At 54.5% G+C, this 13,878-nt stretch overlaps 1 protein-coding gene across 1 annotated transcript; it reads left to right on the forward strand.

Annotated features, from left to right (window-relative positions):
- Positions 1-750: 750 nt before the first annotated feature.
- Wnt6 (Wnt family member 6) lies at positions 751-13,878 on the forward strand. Its single transcript, XM_021664251.2, has 4 exons — positions 751-1,054; positions 10,633-10,853; positions 11,057-11,391; positions 12,666-13,878. Exons 1-4 carry the CDS (start codon positions 975-977, stop codon positions 13,125-13,127), a joined length of 1,098 nt encoding a protein of 365 aa, XP_021519926.1. The 5' UTR covers positions 751-974; the 3' UTR covers positions 13,128-13,878.

A 13,878-nucleotide genomic window follows, 5' to 3' on the forward strand; every position in this document is an offset into this window, starting at 1 on the left:
CGCCCTCCGCCTCGCTTAGGAGCAGCGAATGGTGGAGCTCAGGCCCTGGCTCCACTTGCTGTCTTATCTCCCCCAACATACACTGTCCGCCCCCGAACACCGGCTGGCCTCGAGCGCGCTCCCTTGCTGGGGCAGAGGCTGAAGAAGGGGCACAGGACGCGGGGCTGGCTAGTAACCGCCTCCCGAGTGCGTGGGGCCCGCGATCCGGTTGGACAGCCCTCCACCGAGCACCCCGCGCCCCCCGGCCCACTTCCTCCCTGGCCCCCATCTGTATCTCCCTGCGCCCTGTTCCCTCCTCTCCCCCCCCAAACTCCCTCATTCCTGAGAAGTTTTCTCTCTTTACAGTCAACAAACCTGTCAAACGTCTCCTAGCCAGTCCCCCCTTCCCCAGTTCCTCTTCCCTCCCCCCCCCAACCCCTCTCTACTATTCTTCCCCAACCCCTCCATGCCCGGGGTCCGGGCATGGCAAGGGACGACCCGGCGGAGGCGAGCCGAGGGACGGGCGGGCGGGTCCCGCACCCCGGAGCGCGCGCGGGCCCCGCCCCAGCACCGGGCTCCCGCCCTCCGCCGCGCTCTGCGCCCCGCCGCCCCGGGGCGCACGGCTCCCTCCCCAGAGTCCCTCCGCCCGACTGTCGCAACTGCCACCCCCGTGGCCCCCCTGTCCCCCCCTCCCCCGCCCACGCTCCGGCCCCACTCTCCTCCCACCCCCGCCCCCCGGCTCTGATTTCTTCTCTCCAGCGAGCTCCGCAGGAGACACAGGCGCTGGCTGCTGGGTCCGCTCTCCGCCTCCGCCGCGCCCTCCTCGCCCGGGATGGGCCCCCCTGCCACCGCCGCCGCCGCCGCCGGAGCCCTGGTCTCTCGGTCCCGCTGCTTGCCCTGAAGCTCGGCACCCACGCGCCCCGCCTCACCCCGCCAGCCTCGCCGCCGCCCCCCGTCCCCCCCACCCCCCTCCAGATTGCGGTCGAGCCCTCGGGATGCTGCCGCCGGTGCCCTCCCGCCTCGGGCTGCTGCTGCTGCTGCTCCTGTGCCCCGCGCACGTCGGTGGACTGTGGTGGTGAGTGTCGAGCGAGACCGTTCCCTGCGCAGGTTCAAACTCCGGAGGGTGGGGACCCAAGACTGCCTGGGACTCGGCCCCCCGCGGTCCTGCTGCCTCTGCCTTCAGGATCCCAGCTACCCGGCGGCTGCAGCGGGACCCTTGAGGAAGGGTCCTTTCTGCCCGAGCGCTTCTGAAGGGGCCACCCTGACGCCCTCTGCTCTATTGTGTTTCCTTCTCCTCGACTCTTCCTTCCTTCAGTCACATCACCAAGGAGTTGGCAGATGGGTAGGGAAGAGCCGCTGGACGTCAGGAGATCCGCAGTGAGGGATGGGGTGAGGGCGAGAGAGAGCCAGGAGGGCTCCGGAGCTGCATTAGGGAAAAAAGACCGGAACGAGGTGGGAAGCTGTAAGGCAGAGTCAAACAGCTGTCTAGTTCCCTCCTTGCCGTACAACCTCACCGCTGCTGCCTTCTTCGGCCTGGGAGAGAGTGGAGGAAAAGGGAATGTGAATAGGGAAACTGAGTCAGGACTCTGACTTTCTTCACTGTCCCCCTCTCCCCAAACACACACACACACCCAGCAAGAAAGGAAGGAAGGAGATCCTGGAGGCTGGCCCTTCCAGCCATGGGAAGTACGATTTTTTTTTTTTTTTTTTTTTTTTTTTTTTAATGTGTAGCGGAGGAGATGTGGGAAACAGGGAGCTTCCTGGTGAAGCCAGGAGGAGCCTGGCCGGCCAAGGGATGGGGTAAATTCTCAGACCCGAACCCTGAGATTGGATTTAACCAGAGCAGACACCTAGACTTCGAAGGTTTCCAGAGCTTTGAGCCTTGAGGGGAGAGGAACAGGGGAGGGGAAGCGGGGGTGCTGGGGGGTGTGTGCCCCGGGACAACTCAGATCCAAATCCTCAAGACTTTTTTCCTCTTAGTTTTTAGAGCCACAAACACCCGCCCGGAATAGCTCAGTGCTCAGAGAGGAGGGGTTTGGGCGAGAGTGATGATAGATTAGCCAACCCTGAGAGAGCGAGGAGCCCTACATTTGCATGTCGTCACGCCATTGGCTGAATTCCTACCTCGGCCCTCTCTCACCCGCCTCCGCGGCTATGGACCCAGGGGTGGGGCAGGCCCAGCCCTCTCTTCGACGGAGAGTGAGTAGAGTGCCCACACAGGAAGCTGCTGGCCGCTATCCTTCTGCGATGCGGGAGAGGCATCCTTGTGGGTGTCAGTGAGAGGGCAAATACCAGACCCAGGTTCGAGTTAGGGGAACCTGCGCCGTTAGTTGTTGGTTTAGCGGCAATGCCTGGGTACTTAGCACTTTTGACAGATTTTACATTAGAAACCCTCTTTCCAATCCAGCTTCTCATCTCCTAGGCCCCCCAGGGACGAAAAGTGGGGTCACTTTTAAATTCAGACTAAAGAGTCAAAAAGTAATACTTGGGGGCTGGAGAGATGGCTTAGTGGTTAAGAGCACTGACTGCTCTTCCAGAGGACCCAGGTTCAATTCCCAGCACCCACATGGCAGCTCACAACTGTCTGTAACTCCAAGATCTGACATCCACACACAGACATACATGCAGGCTAAACACCAATGCACATAAAATAAAAATAGATAAATTATTTTTAAAAAAAAAGTAATACTTGGCAAAGAGCTCCCTCTCTGCTCCCTCTGACACACCTTTCCTGATTTTGCCCTTTCTCAAGATGCCATCCCATTTTTCCTTCACAAGAATTGTTCTTACAATTAAAATACCACTTCCTCCACGAAGCTGTCTTTCTCTCCTCCCACTGCTAACCTTGTGCTCTCAGCATGCTCTGAGCGTTGGGCAACTCTGCAGTTACTGCATTTTAGGGATCTCTGGCCTCTGTTCCTGGAAGGCAAAGCCTTTGTTCTCAGAGTCTTAGAAGCCTGAAATAGTGTGGGGACTGGACATGGGTTTATGGAGTAAACTTCTGGGTCCGTATGAGTGAGGATTTCTTTGTTCAGGAAGGACTGCTGGGTGGGAGCCAAGCCAACGGGGAGAGGTGCCGGGCCCTCTGGAGACTGACCCTGAAGCTGGGAATCGGGAGTGGGGGAGGAGGTGAGGAGGGCAGGTGTGGGAGAACACAGGGGCCTTCATGGCCACAGCTGCAGGGGGGAGCTGAGCGAAGGGTGATAAGGTGCCCAGCGAATGCTTCTTTCAGATGTGTCTGAGAAAACCTGCTCCTCCCACCTGCCTTGGCCCTGCTCTCTCTATTTCTGACACTTAATTCCTTTGGTCTAAATCCAGGCCGACTTTCACATGGTCTTTGACTGGGCTTATGCTCCTGGCCTCTCATAGCCCTCCCAGGTCAGGCTCAGGCTGGCTGGCGGGTAGATCCTGCTGGGTTGTTAGCCTGAGGATCCTGACGCTTTCCACCCAATCTCTCCACTCCAGCTGAATTCTTCAGGACCAGGGTCTGCGACCTGCTTTGCTCCCCTCTTCTTCTTCCTTCTCAGAGGATGATGGCAAGGATAGACAACTTCATGGGTGGCCAGAAAGGAAGTATGATTGTACAGCAGCCGTTACTACAATCTAGCCATGGTCGGGATAGGGGCTGAGAGGACTCTGGAGTCTCTAAGTGACTTGATTATCTAGGTCACTAAAAGAGGGACCTGGAGGAGAGTGACCTAGGCCTTAGACCATCTCAGGGCCCCAGCTCCTGGTTCCAAAGAAGTTTTTCTTGCACCTTTCTTTTCCCCTCCACCTCCTCCCCATGCAATGCAAGATTTCTATTTTTACTTTTTCTTGTTTAGTTTTGAGACAGGGTCTTGCTATGTAGCAATGCATGCCTTTTAAACTGCCGCCAGCCAGCCTCTGTGTATCTCTTCAGTGTAACCATATCTCCGTGAATCCCAGAATCCCAGATTCCAGGACACTGGCCAGGCTCTCTTGAGGTCATCCTGTCGAGCCCCTGCCTCCAGGCCATCCAGCCTATACTCTGCCCTCCCACCAAGAACCCTGTCCTGAGAATAAAGGCAGGAAAAAGGCTCCAGCTCCCAGGTCACCATGTCCCTCTCCTTCTCTGCTCCCGGTTCTCCTGTCCACAATGTCTGATCCATCTTTATTTATACCTTCAATCCGTAGGTGTAGAAAATAGCACACTCTCACAGAAGAGACAAGTCAATCTCCCGTTTCCTCTCTTCCTCTTTCCTCTCACTGTTTTATATTTTCTGTGAAAGAAACGAATCCTCCCTTGTTCCACTAGGAAGAAGCCACCTTGCTTCCCTCCTTGTGAAAAAGAAACCAGAGCTAAAGGTCAAAGACAGCCTCACAGGGAGGCAGGGAAAGGGCCAGAGCTCTTCCTGACCCTCAGGTTTTCTGGCTGCTCTCTGCCATACCTTTGTGTGTCATGCTGGTCCTGGTCATTGAGCCATCCTATCTTTATCAGGGGGCTCCTGACCCTTCCTGATCAATGCTCATGCTGCTTCTCATCAAGCCCCAGAGTAGGGATGGCTTGGGGGTGGGGTAGCCACACAGTCCCTTTTCCAGGCCTCAGCCTTGGCAGCTTCCCCTCCAGGGAGACAATGGGGCTGTGAGCAGAAAAGGGCAGGGGCAAAAGGAGGCTGGCTTGATCACGGCCACAGCATGCCCTGGGCCCACCAGAGTCCTGGCGCTGTGACATTTCCTGGGGGGTGAGGCTCCCTCCTGCCCCATTCTCATCTGAAGCCAGGAGTTGGTGGCTGGAGGTCAGTGGGAGGCCCCATCACCAGGGCCCTGCAAGGGGGATTCCAGAATGTGTACTTTGATGGGGAAGTGCAGCTGTGGAGGGAATGGATGGGGCAGGGCAGCAGCCAGCCCTGGCCAGCCAGCAGGAGGCCTCAGGGAACCAGAAGACCGGCTTCTGCGGACTGATGAGAGCGCCCCCTAGCCTGGTATTTCTTTCCTGTTGGGAGCTGGTGACGAGAAAGGTAGCCTGGAGAAGCCTTCTTTGGCTGGTTCTACCAGCTCCGAGCCCTCTGCTTAATCTAAAAATTGATCTAGAAAGGACTGAAAGGTAACCTAGTCTATTATGGTCACTGGTGAGGGTAGAAGGTCCAGGGACAGGAGGGTACTTGCCCAGTGCTAAGCCGGCATGTTGGGAACCGAGAGTACGGCTGAGCCCTGCCTCCTCCTCAGTGATTCCCTCCTCCTGTGCACTAGAATCAGGGTGAGAGCCATGGCCTGCACAGGAACCCATCGCTCCCAAGCGTACCCTCAGATGGGTGCGCTGCATTCTCCATGCAAGAGCAGAAGGTATGGCAGCTGCCCACCAGGCATCCAGTGGAGGGCATTGCTCCCCACACTTTGGCTAGTGGGAAGCCCTTTTTTACAGTGAAGTCTGTCCGGGAAGGGAAAGCCTCTGCCTCTTCCAAAAAATGATGGAGTCAGAAGTGAGAGGAAGGACACAGAGAACCCACTTTCTTCTGTGTGGGGAAGGAGGTTGGGGGCCACAGGTGGGCAGTGGGGAGGCAGGGGTTAATGGAGCTGGGCATCACTGGCTTTGATGTGGTGGTTGGGGTGGGGGTAGGGGCTGGGGGAGGGGAGCAGTAATTACTGAGTTAGGAGTTAGACAGAGCAGGACAGGACAGGCGGGCGGGCACAGGCCCGGCAGCCTCAGCAGCCGTCAGGCAACATTTTTCTGCCCCCTTTCCACCACCCACCTCCCCCACCCCCACACACCCCCACCCACAGCCCCAGGGCTCAGAGCTCCCTCTGCTGGCTCCCAGGAGGTGGGGTCAATTGAAGGATCCTGGGGGATAGGGAGTTGGGAGGGAGGGAGGCTAGAGAGACTGGCATGCTTGCTGTCACTTACATGGCCAGTGGTCCTTTGGCCTCGGTGATCTAGCTGGGCAAGGCGATGGGCCCCAGAGGGTGCTCTGGTCCCTGGGTAGGCTGGATGGAAAAGGAGACCTAGATCCAGACTGGACAGGAAAGACAGAGTGTTGGAGGAAGAACATGCTTGACTCCACACACACCACCCTACGTCTCTACTGTTGGCCCTTCCCTGAGCAGGCCTAAGAATACGGACTCTTGTCGGGATCACTCTCTGGACAGGCCATTAAACGCAGAGTGGGAGTATTATGGTTTCCATTTCCCAGGTGAAGAACTTGAATTTAACTTTTATCATCTACACAACAAATATTAAGTGTGTTTCACGTGCCAGGGTCTCACTCCACATGACACAAGCAAACGACAAACTACAGTTCCTGCTTAAGCCTCGGTCCCCAAAACCCTGCGTGTGTTTCACTGATGACACCATGCCTACTTGTGAGATTCCTGTCTTTAATGAGACTTCTACTTGATTGAGGAGACAAGGCAAGCAATTACACAGGCAGGACACACTCAAATGAGTGACAACCAGAGGAATGTGGTCAGGATCGGTGCTCCTGGGAGAAGTCGGAGCTGAGGCGAGATTGGTGAGATGCTGGCTAAGGATGTCTTGATGACTTACAGTTGCAGAGGAAGTGGCCTTGAGTCCAGAAATGTAGAGGCATGGACTGGGATGCAGTCAAAGCCCTGATGGCAGGGGTGAGCTGTGTGGAATGCACTGTGAGAGGCCATGACTCAGGCAACCATCTCCTTCCAGTCCTGCTCTGGGTGTCGCCGTTTTATTTTATTTTATTTTATTTTTTTAGCAGCACTGGAGATTGAACCCACAGCCTCAAGCATGCTAGGCAAGAATTCTATTCTATACCTTTTATTTTGCAATAGGGTCTTACTAAGTTTCCCAGACAGCCCTTGAGCTTTCAATCCTCTTACCTCAGCCTCCTGAGTAGCTGGAACTATAAAAATGTGCCAACAATCCGACTCCTCTTGTAGGATATTTGTCATTGTTGAGACATGGCCTCACTTTAGAGCCCTGGCTTCCCTAAAACTTACTATAGACCAGGCTGACTTCTAACTCACAGAGATCCACCACCTGCCTCTGCCACCCAACTAAGTGTTGGGGTTAAAGGTGTCTGCCATGGTGCCTGGCTCTGTATAAAATTATCTACCTTGTTTTTCAATGAGGACTCCCTCCAGTAAGTGGCTGGTGACCGTCAACTGCACTTACCTTGCTCACCTACGTGATCTGGAGGTGACATTTTCCTTCTACTCTCCGAATCCAGGGGTAGAAGAGTAAGCCGAGCCAGAATCTTGGATTCTCTGGGGCTCAGGTCTATAGACATTGCAGATAGGAACTGCCTGGCATCTGATGCCATCTTAACAGGCCATTGATCCTTTAGCCATGGTCCTTGAGAGAGAATTCTCAGGGCAAGCCAGGACAGTTAGAATGGCCTGATGGTCTTTTCCCTTCTTGTCTGTATATTGAGTTCTTTTCAGGGCTAGCCATGTTCTCTGTCCCCATAAGCGGCAATATGATTATGTCCCAGAGTCTGTGGTAGTATGTCTGTTCTCTGCTACCATATATTCCAGGCTTTGAAATGTACATATTACCCTAAAAGGGTGCATCTTCTCTGGGCTGACCTCACGTTAACACTGATCCAGAATCCCCCAAAGCAGAGCTCATTATGTCAGGAAACAAAAGGGCAGGAGGCAAAGTAAAAGAGAGGGCATGAGAGAGGAGGGTGGGGAATTGCTCTAGAGGCAGAGTTGAGTATTACTGAGAGCCGAATACTCCTTCCATCAATCCATCATTTTTTTTTTTCTTTCTGAAGCCCATAGAGGAAACTGACTTGTCTGGAATGGCCCAGCCCACCCAGAACTGACAAAAACCAGGGTCAGAGGTAGGGCTGGATAGTTTGTTCAACGCCCCCTGTCATGTCCTTTTTGGCGTTTTCATTTCCTATGTATTTAGGATGGGAGTGAGGACAGAAGGGCAGGGAACAGGCCGGTCCCTTGGGATTCTAGTGTTATCACTGCCCAGCCCTCCTCCTGACCAGCTGGTAAACAGGACTAGTTCCCAGGAAGCCAGCCAGCCCCCTCAACCCTGTGAAGGGCCAGCTCCACCTCCTGAGGGCCCTGCCCTTCATATCCCCATGATTCTTTTTCTATCTCTAGCCCCTGGGAAGCAGACAAGGTCAAGAGGATTTTGCAGTTCTCCCTTGCATGCCCCAAACTCCTGCTTTGCTAGGGGAGGGGGGGTGTGATGGGGCAGAGCGACCTTGGGAAGATAAGTCCAGTCAACCTTGGAAAAATAGGAAGCGTGCAGAGGGCAGGGGTTGGATGGGGGTGGGTCTGGGGAACTTAGCAGTAAGGGCCGTGGAGATGGGGAAGGCGAATTTTCAGAACCCCACAGTCAGTGTGCAGGTGGCAGGAGGGGGACTGAACAGCTGCAGAGAGGCTGCTTTGCTCCTCTCATCTCAAGGAGGAGAGAAAAATGTTTGAGGATATGACACTAGGAGTCACGAAATGATACCATGTCTATCAATGGGACCTGGACTCAAGGGAGGGCCTTGCGAATCATTCATTCCGATACATATGTTAAGTACTCATTGTCATTATATATCTGTAGTTATACATCTATAATGTAGAATTCACGACACGCAGGTTTTCAGAATAAACACTGCAGGGATAAGAGTTAGATACTCAGAAGGCTTCCAGGGAAGATAAAGGAAAAAAAAAGAAGTAGAAGAAAATTGTCCCAACAATGAGGGAGCTCAATATTATCTATCTGCCCTGAACAACCAAGCTGGAAGCCACTCAAATCCCTTTTTAATGAGGTGGATAACCAGACAGATTTACTAACGAAGAAGATGTACACAGAAGAATAGGACTGAATTCTTTTTGTAGTGCAATTTTTAGGCACTGAATGGAAAAAGAGCCAGTGGGACAATATTGATCTCAGTTGGGAGCAGGATAGGTGCTTGGATGAACGGATAGAGACTGATCAATTCTCCAAGGTCATTAGGCCATTGGAAGCCAGTTTGGGCTGTCCTACCCTTGGCTCACTCACTGCTCATTACTCTATTAGTCCCTTCTCTGGGGCTCTGAGAGGGGTAGGGTTAGGGTTATTGGTGGGCCCCCAAGCTCAATACAAGGGAATCTCTGCTGTGTGTTGCTGCTGAGAAGGGATGCCTGATCTCTGAACTATTTAAGTAGGGATAAGAGCAACTTAAGCCCTCATCCAGTGTGTGTGTGTGTGTGTGTGTGTGTGTGTGTGTGTGTGTGTGTGAAAGGAGGGAGTGAGAGCCAGAAATCTGAGAGAGAGAGAGAGAGAGAGAGAGAGAGAGAGAGAGGATTCCATATCTTTCTGCAAACATCTTCCTGAGCACCTCATCTTCAGTGTTGAGAGTTTTACCTTAAGATCTAAATTCCTCTTGCTGCTATTTAAGACCATTACATCTCAGGACATGCCTGGGCAGCTTGTACTTGTGGAGTAAATGGGGACAGTGGGGCGGATATGCGTGGAAGCAAAACTGAAAAGTAGGCCACTCTGACCTTTCACACTCTTTTGCCAACGTTTTCTTCTACGTTTTATACCCCACTGCCTCCTGTGTGACCCCACCCACCCCCCATCTGTCTTTCTCTGCTCTCTGCAGAAGGGATTTGAACGGTCTCAAATTAACCTCTGTAGCTCTGCCCACATAGCCCTTCAAGCCTGAGCTCTCGGCTATGTTCAAATAGGAGCCATCTGATTCAAGTGGTTTCCCCCAGGCATGAATTCCTGGCTGACAACCTATGGAAAGCAAGTGGCAGCTCTCTCCTCAGGTGGAATGAAGGTGGGCAGGGTAAAGACGCAGCTGACAGTGTGCAGAACTTTCCACCGGGTCTCTACCCACCAAACCAACCCCCCCCCCCATCCTCCGGTTGATTATGTCACCCTAGTACACAGGGCTTGGCTCAGTGCCATCTCTCTCTGGGAAAGCCAGCTACCCTGGAGCAAGAGAAGGGTCAGCATCACCTACTTGCCAACAACGCTGAGAAGCTAAGTTGCCAGCTCCTTCCTCCAGCTGTCTGGTTCAGGGAAGCAGGGGGGAGCAGGATAGAAGGGCCCACCTCAGCCATCTAAGCTCAGTTTTCTCATTTTACAGCAACGGCTGGTCTAAGAAGGGCAGTGTCTTTTTTTCAGAGGCACCATTCCCTAGATATTTTAATACCTCACGGTTGTTTTGTCGGTTGTTTTGTCCTTCAGATGGTCCCTGCTCTGTACTGGACCTGTTTGGGTTGCATCCCACTAAGACCACATCCCTTCCTTGACTCTTCTTTAGAACACTTTCTTTATGAAACATGCACCGCCCCCGTCCCCAGGACGGCTTTTTTTTTTTTTTTTTTTTTTTTTTTTTTTGTCTGCTGATTTCTTCCTTGTCTCCCTTTTGGACTAGGCCCGTTGAGTTTTAACCTTGGCCTCCCTGGTGCCATCCGCCTTCACCTTGAGTGAAGTTCCTATAAAGGTTTATTCATGAAGGTGTACACAGAAATATGACCGAATTTTTGTCGTAACACAATTTTCAGTCCAGACTTCAGCAAAGAGGGAACACAGACATGGAACGCAAAGAGAACCAGGGGGACAATGTCGATCTCAGTTTGGAGCAGGATGAGATTCCTGTAGGACCTGGCTGTGGGTTGAGGGGGGGCTGGCTCCCTCTTCTTCACCCCCACCCCACCCTACATCTTTCATTTGGGGGAGGTGCTCTCCTAACCTGAAGTTCTGCTCCCCAGGGCCGTGGGCAGCCCCCTGGTCATGGATCCTATAAGCATCTGCAGAAAGGCCAGGCGGCTGGCAGGACGGCAGGCGGAGCTGTGCCAGGCGGAGCCGGAAGTAGTGGCAGAGCTTGCCCGGGGCGCAAGGCTGGGGGTCCGGGAATGTCAGTTCCAGTTCCGTTTCCGACGCTGGAACTGCTCCAGTCACAGCAAGGCCTTTGGGCGCGTCCTGCAGCAGGGTTAGTGTGGAAGAGGCCTCGAGGGAGGTGCTTTTTCCTTGCTGGGGGAGCAGGCTTGGGGAGGTTGCTTGAATTCCATCCCCTGATTTACCCCTAGGCACCCTGCCCACCCTGCCCCTCCACACCTGCTTAGAGTCTGTCTCCCTGGGGGCCTCAGTTCCCATCTAGGCACTCACTGGCCTCCGCTCCATCTCTCTCCGCAGACATTCGAGAGACGGCCTTCGTGTTTGCAATTACCGCAGCCGGTGCCAGCCACGCGGTCACTCAGGCCTGCTCCATGGGAGAGCTCCTGCAATGTGGTTGCCAAGCACCCCGCGGGCGGGCACCACCTAGGCCCTCTGGCCTTCTGGGCACTCCTGGACCTCCGGGGCCAACAGGCTCCTCAGACGCCAGTGCAGCCTGGGAGTGGGAAGGCTGCGGAGATGATGTGGACTTCGGGGATGAGAAGTCAAGACTCTTCATGGATGCACAGCACAAACGAGGACGCGGAGACATCCGTGCCCTGGTGCAGCTGCACAACAATGAGGCAGGCAGGCTGGTGCGTATGGGCAGGGGAGGTAGGCGTCACGCAAGAGTATGACAGTGTGGGTGTGCAGGAGAGTGGGTGTGGCGGAGTGTGGGTGGCAGCATATTTGAGGTAGTGTGGACACAAGGAAAGGTGTGTAGGAGGATGTCGACCGTGTGTGTGGGTGCGAGCAAGACAGGGACAACTTGGGAAGATTGGGACCTGCACACAGGTACTTGTGGCAGGTGAGAAGCCCAGTGTGGGGCCGGGCCTGGAGCTGAGAGGAACACCAAGCAGAGTGGGGAAAAGGGCACTTTTAGAATAGTACCTAGGGCCAGTAGAGGGTATATCCTAGGGCCAGTAGAGGCCAATGTAGGGTATATCCCTCTGATACACGGTAAAGTTTGGGGCTGCTAGAGGATGTCAGGGCAGAAGCAGGGTAACGACACAGAAGCTAGGAATGAAAGTAAGAATAAGAGGCCCTGGAAAGGTCTGGTGGTTGAGGTACTAGAGACAGTGAGGGTTGGAGCAGGCCCTGGAAGAACTGACTTGGAAAGGACTGAAGTCCAGTGGGAATAGGCCAGGCCAACTTGGACCCAGCCTCAGAGCAGCAAAGGAGAAGACTATGGGGATTCGGTTCTCTATAGCGCATTCAGCCGGATCCTCCTGATCCTCCTACATCCTATGTCTCAGTTCTAGGGCGTTTGAGGGACATCCCTCTACACATTCTGCGTCCTTTAGGGTTCAGCCTAAGGCATCAGGCAGACAGGGAGGAGGGGGCCCGGGAGAGGAATGTCCGGACAGGCCCACATACCTGTAGAGAGGATTGGGGAGGGGTGACAGACAGACGCCCAGGCCGGTTGTGTCTGCTCAGCTCTGCCTGGGGCTGTGAGGGGCAGGAATGGGGAGGCTGGGTTGGCAGGAGGGTTAGGCTGCGACAGCTGCTACTTCTCTCAGCTCCAGGGAGAGTGGAGAATCTCACCACAGCGTCTATTCTATTCTCTCCTCGCTCCCTGTCTTCGGACCCTGGAATCTCTGCTTTCTACTGTTTCCTTTTCCCACTTTCTTACTCCTCCGTCCTTGTCATTCTTCCTCCTTTCTGAGCGGGTTTTCTGATTTTCTTGATTTCATTCTTGTGTCTTCCTTCCTTCCTTCCTTCCTTCCTTCCTTCCTTCCTTCCTTCCTTCCTCCCCCTCCCCATCCCTCCTTCCTTCCTTGCTTTCCCACCCCCTCCCCACTTCCTCGCCCTTTGCCCACCCCCCGCCCCTCTCGGCCCCGCCCCTCGCCCTGGTCCTGTGCTCCCGCAGGCGGTGCGGAGCCACACGCGCACCGAGTGTAAGTGCCACGGTCTTTCCGGTTCGTGCGCGCTGCGCACCTGCTGGCAGAAACTGCCTCCGTTCCGGGAGGTGGGCGCACGGCTGCTGGAGCGCTTCCACGGCGCCTCGCGCGTGATGGGCACCAACGACGGCAAAGCCCTGCTGCCTGCGGTCCGCACGCTCAAGCCTCCGGGCCAAGCCGACCTCCTCTACGCCGCCGACTCACCCGATTTCTGCGCCCCCAACCGGCGCACCGGCTCTCCCGGCACACGCGGCCGGGCCTGTAACAGTAGTGCCCCGGACCTCAGCGGCTGCGATTTGTTGTGCTGCGGTCGCGGACACCGCCAGGAGAGTGTACAGCTGGAGGAGAACTGCCTGTGCCGCTTTCACTGGTGCTGCGTGGTGCAGTGCCACCGCTGTCGCGTGCGCAAGGAGCTCAGCCTGTGCCTCTGACCCGCAGCCTGCCACTGAACTGCGTGCAGTCTGCAGGACCACTGTATTCCAGCAGGGTGCGCTGTTTGGACCCAGCAGGGTGCTCTGTCTGGACCCAGCTGCTCCCCAGGAAAAGTACATATCTAAAGCCTTGGGGGACTACAGGGGACAGGAACTTGGGGTTTACACCTGACCATGAAGGCCTGGGGACCCTACCCCTTCAGCATTCCCCAGAATGGCCCTCTGCTAGTTTCTGCGGGAGACTAAGCAGGCTTTCCCTCCTCTTGGTCTTCCAGATGGAAATTAAAAAAAAAAAAAAAAAAAAAAAAAGCCAGACTCTGGCCTCTGGAGATGGTAATACTCAGAATTACTGGGGTGGATGGGTGAGTTCAGTATCAATAAAGACATTTAAACCCATGGATTGAGAGGAGGTAGTCCTAGAGGGCCAGGAGATGGAAGGAAGGTGGCCCGGACAGAACTAGCAATTCAGCCTGAATCTATCCATTCCAGCCATCACTGAGGCAGGGAGGAGTGAGGCTGGTGGAAACCTCGTATCTCTTCTTTGGTATGCTTTTTGTTCGTTCTTATCCACGTCAAGCACTTGAATTCGGAGAACTAGTGATTCCATTTTTAAAGGGACACGAAGGGCCCAGAAGCTTCTCATAATCTGCTCAGGTGTCAGGCTTTATGTCCTGAGGAAGGCAAGGGTAGGCTTTTGGGGTCATGAGATTAAAGCTATTTATAAACTGGAAAAAAAAAACAACAACAAAAA

The sequence above is a fragment of the Meriones unguiculatus genome, chromosome 15 (assembly GCF_030254825.1).
Source record: "Meriones unguiculatus strain TT.TT164.6M chromosome 15, Bangor_MerUng_6.1, whole genome shotgun sequence".
NCBI classification, from domain to species: Eukaryota; Metazoa; Chordata; class Mammalia; order Rodentia; family Muridae; genus Meriones; species Meriones unguiculatus.